General features: G+C 52.0%; 2 protein-coding genes across 4 annotated transcripts in view; one reads left to right on the top strand and one right to left on the bottom strand.

Moving 5' to 3' along the window:
- SH3GL1 (SH3 domain containing GRB2 like 1, endophilin A2) overlaps positions 1-6,694 on the top strand; it is a 57,248-nt gene extending 50,554 nt beyond the window's left edge. The window contains exons 9-10 of one of the 2 annotated variants that reach the window (XM_083484067.1): positions 106-159; positions 2,394-6,694. In XM_083484067.1, coding sequence (XP_083340193.1) covers positions 106-159; positions 2,394-2,593 — 254 coding nt within the window. In that variant the 3' untranslated portion in view covers positions 2,594-6,694. The remainder of the gene's footprint in view (positions 1-105; positions 160-2,393) is intronic. The other variant, XM_083484068.1, reaches the window with a different exon arrangement.
- Positions 3,257-20,334, bottom strand: part of MPND (MPN domain containing) — a 31,097-nt gene continuing 14,019 nt past the window's right edge. For both annotated transcript variants that reach the window (XM_083483954.1, XM_083483953.1), the window contains 7 exons: positions 18,815-18,887; positions 17,600-17,676; positions 15,196-15,364; positions 13,029-13,099; positions 11,458-11,547; positions 10,279-10,371; positions 3,257-9,345 (listed from right to left, as the gene is read on the bottom strand). In XM_083483954.1, the coding sequence (XP_083340080.1) occupies positions 9,259-9,345; positions 10,279-10,371; positions 11,458-11,547; positions 13,029-13,099; positions 15,196-15,364; positions 17,600-17,676; positions 18,815-18,887 (660 nt within the window). In that variant the 3' untranslated portion in view covers positions 3,257-9,258. The remainder of the gene's footprint in view (positions 9,346-10,278; positions 10,372-11,457; positions 11,548-13,028; positions 13,100-15,195; positions 15,365-17,599; positions 17,677-18,814; positions 18,888-20,334) is intronic.

Here is a 20,334-nt window from a genome sequence, read left to right as displayed (position 1 = left end):
CCCCCCCCTCCAATTTGTTTCCCGCGCCTCACATTTTTGGGTGTTTTGCATTAAACGTTTTGTAAGCATGTCTGTGTTTTTGTTTGTTTCCGTTTCTGGGAGCAGCTTCCTCCTCTTTCCGATCCGAAAAACCATCGCGGACCCCCAGCAGGATTTTTTGTGAGTTCCCTCCCCTGCTTTGACACCGCTCCTCTCCTCTTCCTTCCCCCCCCCCACCCCCCGCACTCCACATCCCTTGCACGGCCTGTTCCCCTTCCATCCTTCCTGCTTCCTTCCTCCATCCTCTGCCTAATCTGTTGCTGGCGTTCCCGTCCCGAGGCTAATATGATTCCCCGCCTCTAAAACACCTTCTCTTAACTGGGGGGCTGTGCACTTTTGAGTCTTCGCAAGTCACTCTCCGCATGCAGGGATTTCGGTGCCCGTTGCAGAGCTCGTTTTGCAAACCCGAGTTCGTAGTCCTCATGGTCATGAAAGAAAACAGAAACCAGGGCGGCGCGGCTAGCCTATCTGAGACCACCTTCTTACTTTTCCTGCATGCAAAAAGCCCCAGAATTTCAAACTAAAGGGATCAGCTAGCAGGTTCGATGGGGAGGCGTATGAAACCCTGGAGAAACGTCTGCCAGCCAGAGTAGGCGAGTCAGAAGGGCTATGAGTCAAGCTCAGTGTTTCCCAAAGTTGGCTGTTTTTTGAACTACAGTTCCCATCATCCCTGATCACTGGTCCTGCTAGCTAGGGGTGATGGGAGTTGTAGTCTAAAAACAGCTGAAGACCCGACTTTAGGAAACCTTGGTGGAAAGCGGAGTCCTCCGTCCCTAAGTTCCCTCCTCATTCTGGAACAGTTAGCAAACCCTGGTTCGGAAGGAGCCAGGGTTACTTTTTAACCATGGTCAAAATCTAGGGTGCAGGCCTGCCCAGTGTTTTTGAACCCAGTTACAGATAGGTAGCCGTGTTGGTCTGCCATAGTCAAAATAAAAAAATTCCTTCCAGTAGCCTGTCGTCAACAGGCTCATCTCAGCTATCTGCCAATCTCCCATTCCCACCACCCTTCTGAGTAATACCCCTCCCCACCTTCTCACTATATAGAAGGATCTGGCAACTTCTGTTTCAGTGTATCTGAAGAAGTGTGCATGCACACGAAAGCTCATACCAAGAACTAACTTAGTTGGTCTTTAAGGTGCTACTGGAAGGAATTTTTTTTTATTTTGAACCCAGTGTTTCCCCAGAAGTTACGGGGAAGGGCTGTTGTCACTCCACGGTTAGAGCCTTGTATACAGAGCCTCCCAGGTTTGATCCTGCATGCAGAGCTGGGGGGAAACTCCTGCCTGAATCTCTTGAGAGAGAGGCTGTCGCTCCTTGTGAGCTCGATGGACCCAGTGGCCTGACTCGCTCCCGACGGTCCTGTTCACATCTGCGCCAAACTGTGCTGCCTTCCTGTGCCTCAACACTCCATCGGCTTCCCCACCCCACCCCAGCACCAGCTATCGCTGGCTCGTTTTACCCAGAAATTGCCTAAAGGGCCGTGGCGATGGTTTTACAGTGGTGCCTCGCAAGACGAAATTAATTCGTTCCGCAAGTTTTTTCTTCTTGCGAGTTTTTCGTCTTGCGAAGCACGGTTTCCCATAGGAATGCATTGAAAATCAATCAATGCGTTCCTATGGAAACCGCTTGCCAGGCTGGCGGTGCGGAGAAGGGCTTTTCTCCCCACCGCAAGCCTTCAGGACAAGTACGGGAACAGAGGGGAAGGGGCGCAGCGCTTCTCCTCTGTTCCCGGGGCTTGCGGTGGGAGGAGGGTTTTTCCTCCCCACCGCCAACATTCAGAACAGCATTCTGAATGTTGGCGGTGGGAAGGAAAACCCTCCTCCCACCCCAAGTCTTCAGGACAGCCATCCGAAGGCTGGCGCGGGGAGAAGGGCTTTCCGCCCCACCGCCAGCCTTCAGAGGAGGTCCGAGGACAGTGGGGAAGACGCGCTGCGCTTCCCCGCTGTCCCGGATATTTCCCTATGGGCTTTCGTCTTGCGAAGGAAGCCCATAGGGAAATTCGTTTTGCGAAGCGCCTCTAAAACGGAAAACCCTTTCGTCTAGCGGGTTTTCCGTCTTGCGAGGCGTTCGTCTTGCGGGGCACCACTGTATTTTTATTCTTTTAACACTTAGGCGAACAATAGAAAGCCAAAGACGAAAGGTCTCCTACCCATGCGCCAAACGTTTCTGGGAACTAGCTTAGCTTTGTAGGAGAAGTGCAGGCTGGGTCTTGATTTGGACGTAGGATTTCCTGATTTAGGGAAGGAGGAAGTAGTGGTGGCGCTTGTCGTGCATGGTGCGTTGGGTGGTGGTCAGCGGAGAGGCGATGCCCCCGCCCTAACTGACACCCCCCCGCTCCCCTTTGAATTCTCCAGCCCCTCATTTGGACCAGCCGTGTTGCAAGGCGCTGTACGACTTCGAGCCGGAGAACGACGGCGAGCTGGGCTTCAAGGAGGGCGACATCATCACGCTGACCAACCAGATCGACGAGAACTGGTACGAGGGCATGATCAACGGCCAGTCGGGCTTCTTCCCCCTCAACTACGTGGAAGTTCTGGTCCCGCTACCTCAGTGAAGGGGGGAACACACACACCCCTCCGCTCTCAAGCCAACCGCTTCCGTTCTTCCTCTTCCTTCCTCTCCCACCCCTTCTCTCCGCGGCCTCCATCCACCTTTGCACAGGGGGCGAAAAAGAGAGAGGCTGAGGGCGCACTCCTCCTCCCCACCCCTCGAACTTACATTCCATGTGGTATATATACCCAACACTAATCCCCCGTCCAGCAAGCAAGAATGTGTGTGTGTGTTTTTTGGGGGGTAACTCTGCTCCTATCTGTAGCCCGGCCTGGTGGAGGTGGTGGGAGCTAAGCTGTTTGAGTGTGGCAATGCACAAACTGACCTTCCTGTCTCCTCTCTCTCTCTCTCTCTCCCCCCTCTGCTCACCTGCCCGTTCTCTTCCGGGGCCTGGACCCAAATGGGGGCGCTGTGTTCTGTACACTGCAGCCTTCCCGTTTTGCTTTGCGATCTGGGCTCTCCTTAACGGCCCTGCCTTGGTTGTGGGGTTTTTTTTGTCTTTCCACCCCAAGCGAAGCACACACTGCCCACAGCCCCATTGTAGGGGGAGGCAGGCAGCTGCAATTGTCCGAGTCGTCGTCTTCCTTGCGCAATTGCAGAAGTCACCAGGCTGGCCTGGGAAACAGCCCTCTGCAGCAGCGTGTGTGTGTTTGTGTGTGTGTGTTTGTGTGTGTGTGTGTGTCTTAGAAGCACAAAGCAGCTCAACAAGGTGAGAAGTCACAGCCTTTTGCCGCGGGCCTGGCTCGTGTTAAACACTACCAGAGATCTTCTCCTTTCCTCCTTGTACCCGGGGCACTTGCACCATTAGGAACACATCTGATCCCTTTCAAAATTTAAAACCCCTTTTTAAGTCATCTCAGGGTTTCTCTTCTCCCCCACCCCCCAGGCTTGGTTTGGAGCAAAAATTGGGCACCTAACCTGTGCACTAACACTGGATGGTGTCGGTTTAAAGGCACGTTCCCCCCTCCCTTTCATGGTTTTCTGAAAAAGAGTGTGCAAGTCCCAAAGGCATAGCCTTTTCTCCACCTCCCCAAATAACTTGGCCACAGCTGGCCAGCTGAGCGTTGGCGGCTCCGTTCTCCGATTGCCTGATATTGCACCAGGTTTTCCCCCATGTTCATTGCTGGGGAGGGGGTCGCCGTTCCCCCCTGGCCACATGTTTTTAAGGGACCAGGCTGGCTCACTTTCAAAAGTGTGCGAACAGCCTCCGGGGAAGCCATCAGGTCTTCTGCGAAAAACCTCGCCTTACCGCCGCAACGGACCAGGCCTCCTCTTGCCTCAGACCCACTTGCAGGACCGTCTAAGCACACGACCCTCCGCGAGTTTTCTGTCCCCGCTCTATGTGCCTTGTCCCCTGCTTCCTCTCGAACGCTGGTTTCCAGTTCGGAAGAAGAGTAGGGGAGCGATTTGTACTCTTCCAGACCCCCCCCCATCCCTTTATTCCAAGCCGATGTCTCCAAAATACGCCTCTCCCTTTTGTAGTCCTCTGGCTTCCAGGCTCCGTCAATTCCCTCTAGGATTTTCAGTAGTCCTCTTGCTCGTCGCTGCTCTGGCCAAAGAGTTGTGGGGGTCAGGTATCCCAGAATGCATTTTCCAACGAGCCTCCTTACCTGCGCTGCCTCAGTTTCCGGACTGTAAAGTAAGGGGGTGCCTTGCAGATTTTGCTGGTCTCCCACCTCCCATCAGGCCAGCAGTGATGAGTCGGGAGTTCACAAACATCCGGGCGGCGCCCCTGTTTAGCTACCCCTGCATACAAGGTGCGGCAGTCTTACAGAAGCATTCCTTCGGGGGGGGGGGGTGTCAGACTTTGAGAAAGTGAGGCACAGACGCCAGCCCACCGCCTCAAACAGCCCCCAGTTATCTATAGTGCCAGGGTTTGTGTTCCTGCGAGTCCACGATCCCAAAACTGAGCCGTCGCCTTGGCTAAGCCAAAGGGTCTGCACTGAGAATCACCTACGTCGAAACCAGCATAGAAGTGGATTCAGAGAAGCCCAGGAGGCTTCACTTAGAGGGGAGATATTGAGGGGGGGGAGGGCATCTTTACCAAAGGGCACCCTGGGGCAGCGTCCCCTGATGCTTGCCTTTTTTTCCTCCCTGACGCACAAGCTTTCTACATGCGGGGAGATTTTCTCCATACACCGTTCAAAAACCCCTTCCCTCCCAATAAGCAGCAGTTTGGTGGCGAAAGCCCATTCTGCAAAATATATCAGAGGCACGAGGCCAGGCAACGCAGCTGCAGTTCAAAATTTTGTTTTGTTGTGTGAGGTACGGCGTTGGACCACGGCCTTGCGAAGGACGCAGGCGTGTTGCCTGATCTTCCTTTGGGTGGGTGGGTGGGTGCAGGCACTCCCCACCCCTATACTTCTGGTTACAGGGGAAGGGGCAGGCACACCCAGCCCCCAAACAAGGCATCCGTCGTAATCGTCTTCCTACACTCCCCTCCCAAATATATAACGTTCCACTTGGCGTTCCCGTCCAGCGACAGAGAGGACGTATGGCTTCCGTGCTCCTCAGCCCCCAAACTCCCCTGCCCCCCAGTTCAGTCTTGAGGCTGCGGCAAAAAGCAATAGTTGGGCCAACTTCTCCCAGCTTTGCAAACTCACCCTTTCGTAATTCTGTTGCTTGACCCCCTTCCCTGTCTTCCTAATCTCTTCATGTTCCCCCACTGCGGGGCAGTGGGACTAAACACAGTTTTGAGGGGCGGGGTGCGTTTACGGTTCTGCAATCTGCTCCTTCCCCCACAACCCTTCGTTTCTTCGCTGGGGTGGTCGGCAGAGGCAGCTATGCCCTTCGTCTTTCCAATCCCAACCACTCAAAGGGCTCTCGGGATTTCACACACACATCCATGGCGTTTCAGGCAGGTGGGCAGAAGGCCATTGCTCTGGCTTTCCACCTGGGGGGGGGGGCGGGAGGCTCTGGGTTCAAGTGCGCAAAAGGACTCTCTCTCTTGGGAACCCCCTCTATTTTGCCAGGGGGCCCTGGCAAGGCTTACTTGCACGGCCATCTTGTTTTTCACAGTGAACCAAAACAACATTGCAAATGATTTGGGGGGGGGGTGGAGGGAGGGCTCTGCTGGGATTTAAAAGGGGGCTGGACCCAACTCTCTGGCACACCTGGTGCTACCAGGGAGCACCCAGGACCGTTGCGCCCCGAGGATCCGTGGTGCTGACCCGGGGGGGGGGGGGAGGGCGGTTGGCAGAGGACCACGACACGGTGGTGGACGGACCCAGCCTGTACCTATGAATTGTAGAGGGTGGGTTTCCTGACCCTCCACCCACCCTCTCAGAAATAGCCTTTTGTCTTTGTCCGTTTTCCCTTTCCTTCCCCCCCGACATTTCTCGTGCACATTCTATTTATATAGTTATATCCCAGCCAACTTATTCATAGTTAATTTCTCTTCCTTGTCCAGCGAGTGTCGGGGTTTGGAGAGGGCTGGCTTTTGTCCACGATCGCCTCTCCTACAAGCTGCTTTCGGTTTTTATTTCCCCCACCTTCACTGTCCTAACTTCAATATCCCGTTTAAATATTGTTGTAATATCCACCCCACCCCCCCCACGCATTCATATAGTAAGATAATGTCATACGTTTTCCCCCTGACGTGACTCCCAAGGTATCGTCTGGCTGGAGTGAAAAGTTTGGTAGTCCATGTCTTCAGAACCTCTCTTCCCGCCCTTCCCTAAATTCACTAAGAAGCTGTTTTGGGGTTCCAGACCCAATTGTGTGACGTGTGTGAGGCTGTTTTGCACCCCAGACTTCCGTTCTCTCCCTCCCCCCCTTCTCCCTCACCCTAAATATTTACCAGGACCACAGGAAGAACAAGCGAAACAAAAAAACAAAAATATTGGGGAAGGGGCTTTGTAAATAACTGGCTTTTTAATCTGTAGCATTGTCACGCCAGGGCATAACTCCTGGCGCTTGTTCCGTTGGAGTGAAGCAAGTCTCTCTCTCTCTCTTTACTTACTCTGGACAATTTTATGTGGGGGTGGGCGTGGGAAACACATCTTATTTTGTTCTTGTTAATGGGTTTATTTCTTCCCTTCTGTTTTGGAATAAAAAAACAACACGAAAAACCTTGTATCCTTGAAATAAAAAAGTATTAAATGTTTGAAGGCAGTGGGTTGTTGTTGTTTTTTTTTGTTCTTTTGATTTTGGCGCCGATCCTTTGTACCATTTAAAAGAGGAATGGGGATCCTGCGGGGTGTCAATGGACTCCCATCTTCCCCAGCTGGCCAGCAAAGCCATTCATCAGGCATAATGGGATTTGTAGTCCCAACAGGTTCAAGGGGTTGCTCTTGGTACACGAAGCCTCATTTGTGGGTTTGTCATTCTTTTTTTCCCTTTTCTAAAAATTTCAATTGCATATTTCTGTAGAAATGTGGGTAACTGAATTTGGAAAACTGCAGGCAGCAGATTCATTCAAAACTTTAGGGTTGGTTTTTTGGTTTTTGCACCTGGTAGCCAACTTCTCTTTTGGGGGGGGGGGAGAAGGAAACCCCCTCCAAGAATTTATCTAAATCCTCCTTCAAAGTTTGGCAGCTTGGTGGCCATCACTAATCTATGTGCTGTCTGAACTACTTTCCTTAGTCTCTCCTGAATCTTCCAATATTCATCTTCATTGTCACCAAGTGCTAGGATTATGAAGGAGGGAGGAGAGAGAGAAATCTCCCCCCCCCCATCGACTTTCTCTGCACCATACATCATTTTGCAACCCTCTGGCTTGCTTCCCCCCTAAGCTAAAAAGCCCCAAAAGCCACGGAAGGCAATGACCCAAACCAGCAGCTTCAAATGCAAAAGCTGTAGTCTAGCTTTTCGTGGGTTTGTCATTCTAAAGGATTCAATCACAGGCGACTCCCCGTTTACGCGGGGGTTACGTTCCTGGCTCCTGCATGCGTAAGGGAAATTGCAGGAAATGGGGAGCACCCTGGAGAGTCGTCCTGGCACGGGAGGAGACCCACCCCATCCTGGAGAGGGCTGCTTATGAGCCAGACGATCAGCGGAGCTTTGTTGAGCTGCTTCGCCTCCCCGCTTAACAGCTGACATGCGGGGTAGCACAGCAGCAACTGCCAAGGTAGCCAAAGCCCAGCTTGTCCAGAGACCTTCTCCAGAGCCCAAAGAGGACGTCCTCTGGGCTCTGGGAAGGGTCTCCTCATGAGTCAGAGGCTTGTTGAGGCTGTTCAGCAAAGGCCTACCGATGCACGGGGAAGCTGAGCTGGTCAAGCAAGCCCTCGCGTGAGCCGGAGGGACAGCGGGGGCCCGGTTGACCAAGTGCTCCTCATTTCTGGGTACCACTTGGCAAACAGAACACATATGAGCAGGGAGTTGCCTGTACATTCAACAACAACAAAAACCGGGACGGAACAGCCCCATCCCCAGCAGAGGCTGACCAGAGGGAGGGCAGGGCAGGACTGTACATCAGAAAGAGATGTGACAGGCAAATCTCCTCTTGGGGGAGCTTGTTCTACAGAGCCGTCAGAACCAGTTTGCTGGGATTCCCAGATCCGGTCATTCCTGCCAGGAGTCCAGAAACATCTGGAGCATCACAGCTTCCCTACCCGAGAGCCACAGGAACAGATTGATGCACAGCTGCTTTTAAGGAACACAGAAAGGACAAAGCATGGGACACGGGTGGCGCTGTGGGTTAAACCACAGAGCCTAGGACTTGCCGATCAAAAGGTCGGTGGTTCGAATCCTTGCGACGGGGTGAGCTCCCGTTGCTCAGTCCCTGCTCCTGCCAACCTAGCAGTTCGAAAGCACGTCAAAGCGCAAGTAGATAAATAGGTACCACTCCGGCAGGAAGGTAAACAGTGTTTCCGTGCGCTGCTCTGGTTCGCCAGAAGCGGCTTAGTCCTACTGGCCACATGACCCGGAAGCTGTACGCCGGCTCCCTCAGCCAGTAAAGCGAGATGAGCGTCGCAACCCCAGAGTCGGCCACGACTGGACCTAATGGTCAGGGGTCCCTTTACCCTTTAGGACAAAGCAAGATTTTCACCAACCTGCCGCAACCCTGCTTTTACGCAAAGTAAGCTTCCATCCTTTTTAGCTGCCTTTTTACTCGATCTTTGCTGCTTCTACAGATCCGTGAAATTTTTTAGAAAGGCAACAGCACACTGCCCCCTTTTTTTAATCTGCCCTCTTACCAGCTCAGACACACAAACCCCAAACATAGGAGGCCGCAGGCGAGTTTCTCCTCAACCTTCACAGCACGAAACATAAGACGAAACTGGAGAATTGCGGGCTTCCGTTCCGTCTCGGAAGACCTCAAGAGGAGGTCAGCTGTGTCGACCAGCGCACAACACTCTGCTGGATTGAATTCGAGATCTACCAAGGGGTCCTTTTGAGGCCTCGCAAGCCAAGTTGCTTCAGTCGACCATCTATGAAATGGGTGTGTTCTGTCCCGTGACGCCAAGCCCAGTACAGGGGAACAGATAGCTTCTCTAGCTAGGCAAATCAAAGCATGTTCTTTGCTGGTCCAGTGTTTCCTCTTAAACTCATGAAAAACCTTTCTTAAACACACACACACAAACGAACATAAAGGGTCTCCATTTCTGCCTCCACCCGCCAAGCAAGATGGGGTAGAACTGGGTTTCAAAGTGGGAAGCTTTTCACCCAAACGTCTTTCCCTAACCCCCGACCGACAGCTCCTTGAAGACATGGTTCCTCCTTCTGGTTTCAGCCGTATTGCTTGAGGATGCTATAGACTTGTTCCAGGATGTGTCCGAAACCTTGGTCCTTGGGCGTCCTGGAAGCCAATGAGCCCTGCAAGGAGAGAATAGCAGCGTTCGTCATTCGAACAGGCATGGCACTGGGACCGAAAGTGAGCCTCAGCAGCTTGCTAAATGCAAGTAGGCAAGAAAAATTGCTTCTCCCTTGCACAGCCCACCCACAAATCGCCGTGTGATACTTTCTCTGCCTCTCTAATTCTTACTAAATTTTTATCTTTCACAATTTAAAATAATAATCTATTATTTATACCCCGCCCATCTGGCTGGGCTTCCCCAGCCACTCTGGGCGGCTTCCAACAAAATATTAAAATACAGCAATCCATCAAACATTGAAAGCTTCCCTAAACAGGGCTGCCTTCAGATGTCTTCTAAAAGTCTGGTAGTTGTTGTTCTCTTTGACATCTGGTGGGAGGGCGTTCCACAGGGCAGGTGCCACCACTGAGAAGGCCCTCTTCCTGGTTCTCTGTAACTTGGCTTCTCGTAGCGAGGGATCCGCTAGAAGGCCCTCAGCTCTGGACCTCAGCGTCTGGGCAGAACGATGGGGGTGGAGATGCTCCTTCAGGTATACAGGGCCGTTTAGGGCTTTAAAGGTCAACACCAACACTTTGAATTGTGCTCGGAAACATCCTGGGAGCCAATGTAGGTCTTTCAGGACCGGTGTTATGTGGTCTCGGCAGCTGTTCCCAGTCACCAGTCTAGCTGCTGCATTCTGGATTAGCTGCAGTTTCCGGGTCACCTTCAAAGGTAGCCCCATGGAGAGCGCATTGCAGTACTCCAGATCACCAGAGCATGCATAACTAGAGACTTGTGGAGTCGGAAGGGACCCCTGAGGGTCATCCAGTCCAACCCCCTGCAGCCCAGGAATCCCAGTTTGACGAATGCCCACCCAACCCCTGCCAAGGAAGGAGAATCTACCATCTTCACTGGAGGTCCGCTCCACTGCCGGACAACTCTTCCTCAAGATTACCTTTAGTTTATCCAAATAGGTCTGCTCCTGGCTCCACATCTCTTGAAACTTCACTACATCGGGCGCCGCCTTGTAAAACTCCACCAGCAGCATCTGTGAGGAAGAAAGAACAATTGAATATAAATATAGATGGGAAACAGCTATGTATAGTGAATAGTTATCTACTTTTAAAAATTTTCACCTATGATATTTTTCTTTTACTTTATTTTTTTGTTCTTTTTTCATTTTTTCCTGATATCTTTCATTTCACTCCTTTATTGGGAATAGCATTTTATAGAGGTATAAAGGTAAAGGTAAAGGGACCCCTGACCATTAGGTCCAGTCGTGACCAACTCTGGGGTTGCGGCGCTCATCTCACTTTATTGGCCAAGGGAGCCGGCATACAGCTTCCGGGTCATGTGGCCAGCAGGACTAAGCCGCTTCTGGCGAACCAGAGCAGCGCACGGAAACGCTGTTTACCTTCCCGCCGGAGCGGTATCTATTTATCTACTTGCACTTTGACGTGATTTTGAACTGCTAGGTTGGCAGGAGCAGGGACTGCAACCCCATAATTGCCCTTGACTGGACTTAACCGTCCAGGGTCCTTTACCTTTTTCTGCATTGTAGGGCATTGCAATAGACTACCCTTGACGTCCCTTCCAACTCTACAATTCTACGGTTCATTTTTCTCCGAATGATAAACAGACTTAGGGGACACGGAGAGTTGAGCTCTAAAAGGCAACCCCAAATTTTCCTACAACACTGCGATCAGGGGCTTCTTAAGGGAATCTGACTGGCAAGAATTCGAAGGAGTCTCGGGTCTAAGACAGGCATAGGCAAACTCCGGCCCTCCAGATGTTTGGGACTACAACTCCCATCATCCCTAGCCAACAGGACCAGTGGTCAGGGATGATGGGAATTGTAGTCCCAAACATCTGGAGGTCCGGAGTTTGCCTATGCCTGGTCTAAAAGGACTCTGAAGATTGACTCTCAAGCTCACGCACAACGCTTGCATTGTGAATGCCCGCAGGGCTCCCTGAATGTAAGGATTGTTTTGCCACCAGTTACAAATTTTGTTTTTCAAGAGGCCTCGCTTTAGATCATCGCAGCCCTGTGTGTTTGGAACAAAAGGCGCTTTGGTGACGCAACCCGAGATTCTTCCCCCAAGCAGATGTGAAATTTCAGATGAACCAAAGTTACCATCTCGTGGAGGACGTCGTTGGTGAGGAAGCTGTCTTGGACGTAGGTGACCTCAACGTCCATGGGGATGCCGTAATCATAAGGCCTTTGCTGGTGGAAGAGAAAAGTTGGCCGGGGAAGGGTGGGAAGAGAGAGAGAGACACAGAGAAGTGAATAGTATCAAATTGTGGTTTTTTTCTCTCACTCTTTTGATTTGCTCAGGAGAACCAAAGTTGCAAAGCGCCCCCTGGTGGCTTAGAGGTGCAGCTCCTCAGAATGCACCACCTTTTTTTGAGCAACAAGTGATTTTACCCTTTTATTTATTGATTATAATATTTGTACAGCACCAACTAACACATACGCATACACATTAACAGCAGCAAACAATTGACAGGGTACCAAACATTCCCTTGGGAAACAACATGGCTTAGGTTCGGAAAAATATCCTGCAGTCTTTCCCCCTCTACTAGTGCATATAATAATAATAATAATAATAATAATAATAATTGTAGTAGTAGTAGTAGTAGTAATTTATATCTCGCCCGTCTGGCTGGGTTTCCCCAGCCACTCTGGGCGGCTCCCAAAGGGTGTTCCACAGGGAGGGTGCCACCACCGAGAAGGCCCTCAGCCTGGTTCCCTGTAGCCTCACTTCTCGCAATGAGGGAACCACCAGAAGGTCCTTGGAGCGGGACCTCAGTGTCCGGGCGGAACAATGGCAGTGGAGACGCTCCTTCAGGTATACAGGACCGAGGCAGTTTAGGGCTTTCAAGGTCAGCACCAACACTTTGAATTGAGCTCGGAAACGTACTGGGAGCCAATGTAGGTCTTTCAGGACCAGTGTTATGTGATCCTGGTGGCCGCTCCCAGTCACCAATCCAGCAGCTGCATTCTGGGCCCCCAGGCCTTAGTTTGCCTACCCATGGTTTAAGGCTTTCTCGGTCAGAACCTAGTATGTATGGAAGTGAGAGCTGGACCATAAAGAAGGCTGATCGCCAAAGAAGGAGACTCTTGTGCTGGAGGAGACTCTTGAGAATCCCATGGACTGCAAGAAGATCAAGCCTCTCCATTCTGAAGGAAATCAGCCCTGAGTGCTCACTGGAAGGACAGATCCTGAAGCTGAGGCTCCAAGACTTTGGCCACCTCAGGAGAAGAGAAGACTCCTTGGAAAGGACCCTGATGTTGGGAAAGATGGAGGGCGCAAGGAGAAGGGGACGACAGAGGACGAGATGGCGGGACAGTGTTCTCCAAGCTTCCAGAATGAGTTTGACTAAACTGCGGGAGGCAGTGGAAGACAGGAGTGCCTGGCGTGCTCTGGTCCAGGGGGTCATGAAGAGTCGGACACGACTAAACGACTAAACAACAACAAGGTCAGAACCAGCACTTTGAATTGGGCCCGGAAACTAATTGGTAGCCAGTGCAGTCGGACCAGATCTGTAAAATATGCTCAGACCGTCTTCCTTCGGTGAGCAAGCTGGGTGCTGAATTCTGCACTGGCTGAATTTTCCAAACCACTGGTCTGATTTGGTGTCAGGTACTTTCTTGCGCCCCCCGCTCTCCCAAAGAGCACCTTGCTTAGGCGCTGCAGGACTCACCTCCGGAGGGGGCATAACCCAGAAGGGCGCAATCTTCGACTCCATGCCTTGGTTGGCATGGCAGTATGGACCTGAGGGGACAATAAGACAGAAGAAGAGTTTGGATTTGATATCCCGCTTTAACACTACCCGAAGGGGTCTCAAAGTGGCTAATTCTCCTTTCCCTTCCTCCCCCACAACAAACACTCTGTGAGGTGAGTGGGGCTGAGAGACTTCAGAGAAGTGTGACTGGCCCAAGGTCACCCAGCAGCTGCAGGTGGAGGAGCGAGGAATCGAACCCGGTTCACCATATTACGAGTTCACCGCTCTTAACCACTACACCACACTGGCTCTCCAGATCATTTGGGCACCTAGCATGGGAACAGTATAAGCTAAACAAATTTACATATAAGCTAAACAAGCTATAGCGTAGGGCCCTGCTTTCTTGGGGGCCCCAAAAAAATTTAAAGGAAAAAAAACTGGATGTATATTTCCAAAATATAAGATAAAAAAACAAAAACCTACATACAGCAACAGTGTTTTGTGTTGTGCAGGCTCCTATGATGTAAGTCAGGCATAGGCCATCTCGGCTTTCCAGATGTTTTGGGACTACAACTCCCATCATCCCCGACCACTGGTCCTGCTAGCTAAGGATGATGGGAGTTGTAGTCCCAAAACATCTGGAGGGTCGAGTTTGCCTATGCCTGGTGTAAGTCATGGGCCCCGCCTACTAGCCTGCTCCCTAAAATATCACTGGTTTGCTCATTTCTATAGATAGGGTGGGACGCGGGTGGCGCTGTGGGACATACCAGGAGAGAAGTGCCAAAGGTATGAGGGTCCAGCGCCGTAGCGTGGGTTGTCAGCACCCGGGGCAAGGCAAGTAATTTGCGCCCCCTAACCCCTAACCTGCCGCCGCTGCCAGCTTCTTCTTGCTGCTGCCTGGTCTGGTCTGGTGTGGTTCTCTCCCGCGCTCAGCGCTGCGCTGGGAGGCCGCTGCACTGTCCCTCCCCCAGATAGTCCCTCGCTCTCTCTCCGCACCGCACACCTGGCACCCCCCCTCCACAGTGGGCGGCGATCCGGCGGCTCGGATCGGATTCGCACAGCCAGCACTGCAGTGAGAGAGAGTGAGTGAGCCAGGTAGGGGCAGACAGCTGCGAGTGCGAGCGCGCCCCCCCCCAGATGTTGCACCCGGTGCGGCCGGCACCCCCTGCACCCCCCATGCCACTGTGAGGGTCCTCTACCATATAGGGCTTTAAAGGTTAAAACCAGCACCTTAAACCTGACCCTGTACTCCACCGGGAGCCAGTGCAGCTGGTATAGCACTGGGTAAACGTGATCCCACGGCGAGGATCCCATAAGGAGCCTCGCTGTGGCATTCTGCACCCGATGGAGTTTCTGGGTCAGTCTCAAGGGCAGCCCCACATAGAGTGAGTTACAGATGGGATTAGACATGGGAGCAATCCGTAAAGGAGAAACATTGGGAGAGGTACAATGCTGCCTGTTTCTGCACCTAACGTTTGCAGAGTGCTGCGAGACGGTGGGCTGTGTGATGGCCTGGGATTCGGAGGCTGAACCTGAGGGATCCCAGCCTGCACAGGAGTCCCCGCCTCCAGAACCAGCTAAGCCGGGGCTGGGGCTTGAGCCTGAAGGGTCCTCACCTGTGCCAGATCCTCAGGTGCAGGCACCAGCTGAGTCTGCTCTGGCTCCTGAGGTGATGGAGGACCCATCGCCTGCAGGTGCTCCACTCTCAGCCCTGTCAGGGGAAGGTGAGGTTGCCTCTGGGTCCGGTAATCCTCCAGCTTCTCCTGAGCTGCAGAGACTCAGGGCAGAGAGGCGGAGGGAGCTAGGTTCCTACAGGAGGAGTGCTCACCTCCAGGCCAGGAGAGGCGAGTCACCTGTGGACCGGGGCCGCCCTGTGCCTTGGGGCAGATAAAAGCCGGCCAGCCCCAGTCCCAAGTTGCTGGAGCAACGTTGTTGGTAGGCTGTTCCTGCCTGCACCCTGTCCTGCCGGAGCTCCTGACCTCACCTGACTCCCCGCCTTGGACCCAGCTACAGCTTTGACGCACAGCCTCCATACTGCACCCTCGACCTCGGACTGGACTTTGACCTCGCCTCATGGTTAACCCACGGGACCAGCACAGGCTGTTTCGTTCGGGTTGAGACTGACGCGCAGCCTTCTGCCACTTACCGCAGATGAGAGCCAAGCAAGGCTGGAAGCTGTTACTGGTTCCCTGGAGCTTCAGCTGGTAGTCCATTTGAGTATCGATGTCCTGGAGGGATGGCAGGGCATGGCTGAACGGGTGGCTGTGATACCAGCCCACCAGGGAAAGCCCACGCATAAAAAGGTTCTGGCATATCTGAAGACAAGAGGAAAAGGATGTCGCTTTTCAGCAGTCTTAAACATATCCAGAAGAATGGATGCTTTTGACTTATGGTGCTGGAGGAGACTCTTGAGAGTCCCATGGACTGCAAGAAGATCAAACCTCTCCATTCTGAAGGAAATCAGCCCTGAGTGCTCACTGGAAGGACAGATCCTGAAGCTGAGGCTCCAAGACTTTGGCCACCTCAGGAGAAGAGAAGACTCCCTGGAAAAGACCCTGATGTTGGGAAAGATGGAGGGCGCAAGGAGAAGGGGACGACAGAGGACGAGATGGTGGGACAGTGTTCTCGAAGCTACCGGCATGAGTTTGACCAAACTGCGGGAGGCAGTGGAAGACAGGAGGGCCTGGCGTGCTCTGGTCCAGGGGGTCACGAAGAGTCGGACACGACTAAACAACAAATGTATGCTGCTACTGCGGCCCGTGTTTTGTTAGCCCCAAAATGGAAAACAAGCGAGTTCCCAACCGAAGAAGAACACCCTCGAACGGGGAGCAGCTTGTCTTCCCATCATCCTCATCCAAGCTGTTTTCCCGGGAGTTATACTTCCAAGACAGCTGGAGGGCAAAGGAAGAATCGAACAAACAATCCATGGGGCAGTCGTGGTGCCCACTACTGTAGTGATCAGGTGGGATTGCTATGAGGAATTATAACAAATATAGAGTAAGCCATCTGTGTCAGCAATGAAAGCATTGCATTGACTGGGTTTAAACTATTTTGATATCATTTTTGATCAATCCACACCTTTGCATCCCTCTTCCATTTCTCTTTCTTGACAAGTCACGTACCCAGCCCAGTTGCTTCGCCAGGCAGGCGTCCTGGGTCATCAAAGACAGTGGGGAGTTTATTTGATGTAGCTTTTCTGATATGTTAATCTTAGGATGTTAATCTTAGGGCCAGGAAACAGATCTCACCTGAAGGTGATAATAATCGCTGCCTTCCTGGCCATCCTTCTTATCATGTGTATTGCTTGTTTATCATCTCCAGGGGTTGCCAAATGCACTCCTTTGTAGGTCTGTTCTTTGTTTACCCCGGAAATATGTGTGCTTGATTAGTTTTGGTAGTTTAACTTTGTCCCCACATGGGGTTTGTTGAAATGCTCAGAAGAAATCTGATTGGTTCTTACGAACATTCTGTAAAAGTTCTTTTGTGAATAAGACGACCTGGGCCGAGGGGTGGAGAGACGGAGACATTATTATACGCACCTGTCAGGGGCTCAGGGACAGAGGCACAGGGGAGAGAGGAAATGGAGAGCGAAGGGGAAGAATCGGAGGGGAACGTAGGGGAGTATGACAGTGACCCAAGAGATTCCATGAGCTTCTCCAGCGAATCAGAAGATTCCCAGAATTAGGCGCCGATGGTCAGGGCAAGGGGGGTCCCAGGGGGGACACACCAGAAACAAGGGGCCAGCGGGGACTCCCAAAGCAGCAGCAGGAGATCAGGACCAGCTTCCCCACCAGAGCGTAGTGGGGGGGGAAGAGTCCCATGTGTCAGGGCCAGCGTCTCCTCCAGCAGGGGGAGAAGATGAGTCAGGACTGACCACGCCTCTATCGGAGAGTGGGGGAACGGAGGGGAGGTCAGGTCCAGCTAGTCTCCCCGAAGGGGGAAGCAGTGACAGGAGCAGTGTAACGGTCAGGAGGAAGGTTGCCGGCTGGGCGCGCGCGCCAAGTTCGAATGTACAGGCGCGTGGGACAGCAGAAAACCCGGATTGGGAACCAGGTCCTAAAGCCCGCCGGAGGCAGGGGGAAGACTCAGGGGACTCAGCGTCAGAAGGAAGCGTCTAGGAAGAGTCAGAAGGAAGCGTCTAGGAAGCGTCTAGGAAGGGCGAGACCCCAGCTGACAGGCGGAACCAGAGGAGGAAAGAGCAAAGGAAGAGGTGGAGCAAGGCTAGGGTCTTAAACTGGTGTCTGGGGGGAGGAGACTCAGACGGAGCTTCAGCGGTCTAGAGTTTCAGACGTAGAGCTGCACGCTGCGGCTGTGAAAGCGAAACTGAACTTCAATAAAGACTTTTGTATATAACAACGAACTGGCGTTGGTCCTTTGTGAGCTGGGACCTCGGGCAGCTCTGACAGCACCCTTCCCAGAGTCTTGCTGGTTCAAGCCTCTGTGTGTATTCTTCTTAATCAGAGTCCAATCCTTCCTTTACTTTGAGAACGCCTCACACTATCCCATGTTGGAGTCCAGCACCACCATTACTAATGATATGAGTTCCTTACCTCTTCTTCCACAGCAGCTGCTAAGTCCCCGTCCGCAAGGCGTGATCGGCAAGGGAATGCCCTCAGCACCGTTAACACTGATTTAAAAAAGAAAAGATGTGTGAGTGCTTGAAAGTCAATCTTGAGAGTCCTCTTAGACCAGGCATAGGTAAACTCCGGCCCTCCAGATGTTTGGGACTACAATTCCCATCATCCCTGACCACTGGTCCTGCTAGCTAGGGATGATGGGAGTTGTAGTCCCAAACATCTGGAGGGCCGGAGTTTGCCTGTGCCTGTCTTAGACCCAAAGCTCCTTCGAATTCTTGCCAGTCAGATTCCCTTAAGAAGCCCCTGATCGCAGTGTTGGAGGAAAATTTGGGGTTGCCTTTTAGAGCCCAACTCTCCGCCAACTCTCAGTGTCCCCTAAGTCTGTTTATCGGTTGGAGAAAAATGAACCGTAGAATTGTAGAGTTGGAAGGGACATCAAGAGTAGTCTATTGCAACGCCCTGCAATGCAGGAAAAGGTAAAAAAAAGAGGACCCCTGGAGGGTTAAGTCCAGTCAAAGGTGACTATGGGGTTGCGGCGCTCATCTCGCTTTCACACCAAGGGAGCCAGCGTTTGTCCGCAGATAGCTTTCCGGGTCATGTGGCCAGCAGGACTAAACCGCTTCTGGTGCAATGGGACACCGTGACACAAACCAGAGTGCACAGAAATGCCATTTACCTTCCCACCACAGCAGTACCTATTTATCTACTTGCACTGGTGTGCTTTCAAACTGCTAGGTTGGCAGGAGCTGGGACTGAGCAACGGGAACTCACTCCATCGCGGGGATTCGAACTGCTGACCTTCCGCGCAGGGAGGCTAGGCGGAGACTATCCGTCAAGGAACTTTTATGTTGGAAGAAGTTCAGGAAACGCCCATTGACGGATTCTGCCAGTGACTGAGACAGACACGGAATCAGGACTGTCTAGCCAGGGAAAGGTTTATCCAGGCAACCTCACCGAGAGTGGCGGCAACGTACGCACGAGCAACCCCCAATTCCCATTACACAGTAGAAGGCAATGTTAATTTAGACTGCTTTGTTTTGCTTTCTGTATATATATATTTTTAAAAAGCAAAATTTAAAAATAAATAAACAATAAAATAAATAATAAAATAAAATAAATAAACAATTAAAAAAGGAATTTGGAACATTTCAGCTCCACTCCCTTGCTAGTTACCCCAGGGAAACTTACGCTGGCTGTTGGTGTCCCAGCGACCGCCGAGATAGCCAGTCACTTCACTCTTCGTCAGGTGACTGTGGAAGTCCTAAGAGGAAAGGGGAGGGAGAGTACACGTTTGGAGGTTTGGTCACCCTTGAGTACCATGCTCACACTCTGGGGGTTGCTGGACTCCAGCTCCCATAATCCCTGCATTGCACGGGGGTCAGACTAGATGACTCTTAGTGTCCCTTCCAACTCTACAATGCTATATTCCTCATATCAGAGTCCAAGCTATCAGATTTGTGGATTCCTCCCTCCACCCCCAAAAGCGCTACCTCTCTTTTAAATCAGAACGAGTGAAGATCCTGTGTGAGTGTCTGGAGGCGGTCGGAGGATGGATGGCAGCTAACAGATTGCGGTTGAATCCTGACAAGACAGAAGTACTGTTTTTGGGGGACAGGGTGGGTGTGGGTGTGGAGGACTCCCTGGTCCTGAATGGGGTCACTGTGCCCCTGAAGGACCAGGTGCGCAGCCTGGGAGTCATTTTGGACTCACAGCTGTCCATGGAGGCACAGGTCGATTCTGTATCCAGGGCAGCTGTCTACCAGCTCCAACTGGTACGCAGGATGAGACCCTCCCTCCCGCGGACTGTCTTGCCAGAGTGGCTCATGCTCTGGTTATCTCCCGCTTGTACTACTGCAATGCGCTCTACGTGGGGCTACCTTTGAAGGTGACCCGGAAACTACAACTTATCCAGAATGCGGCAGCTAGACTGGTGACTGGGAGCCACCGCTGAGACCATATAACACCGGTCCTGAAAGACCTACATTGACTCCCAGGACATTTTCGAGCACAATTCAAAGTGTTGGTGCTGACCTTTAAGGCCCTAAATGGCCTTGGTCCAGTATACCTGAAGGAGCGTCTCCACCCCCATCGTTCTGCCTGGACACTGAGATCCAGCGCCGAGGGCCTTCTGGCAGTTCCCTTGCTACGTGAAGTGAGTTTGCTGAAGTGAGGTTACAGGGAACCAGGCAGAGGGCCTTCTCGGTGGTGGTGCCCTCCCTGTGGAACGCCCTCCCATCAGATGTCAAGGAAATAAACAGCTATCTGACTTTTAGAAGACATCTAGAGGCAGCCCTGTTTAGGGAAGTTTTTAATGTTTGATGTTTTATTGTGCTTTTAATTTTGTTGGGAGCTGCCCAGAGTGGCTGGGGAAACCCAGCCAGATGGGTGGCGTATAAATTATTATTATTTTTATTGTTAAGTTGTGGGTGAACATATCAGATGACACAGCGATTCTTCAAACAGCTCTTGTTTATTCACAAGCCAGAACAGAACTGAACTGAACTGAAGGGTTCAGCCAGCCTGCTTATATAGAGCTCCACTACAACGCAACAGTAACCACTTTCTGTAACTATCCAATCACTGAACGTCACTTTCAATCCCTTATTTGCATATGTGGACCTAAGTGAAAACTATCTACAGTATCCCCCTGCTGGCCCAGGGTGAGAACTTCAGTACATAACAATCATTATTATTATTATTATTACTAT

This window comes from Podarcis liolepis (assembly GCF_965112155.1).
Source record: "Podarcis liolepis genome assembly, chromosome: 18".
NCBI lineage: Eukaryota > Metazoa > Chordata > Lepidosauria > Squamata > Lacertidae > Podarcis > Podarcis liolepis.
Note: the sequence above shows the minus strand (reverse complement) of the source record. Positions and strands in the feature narration are given on the sequence as shown.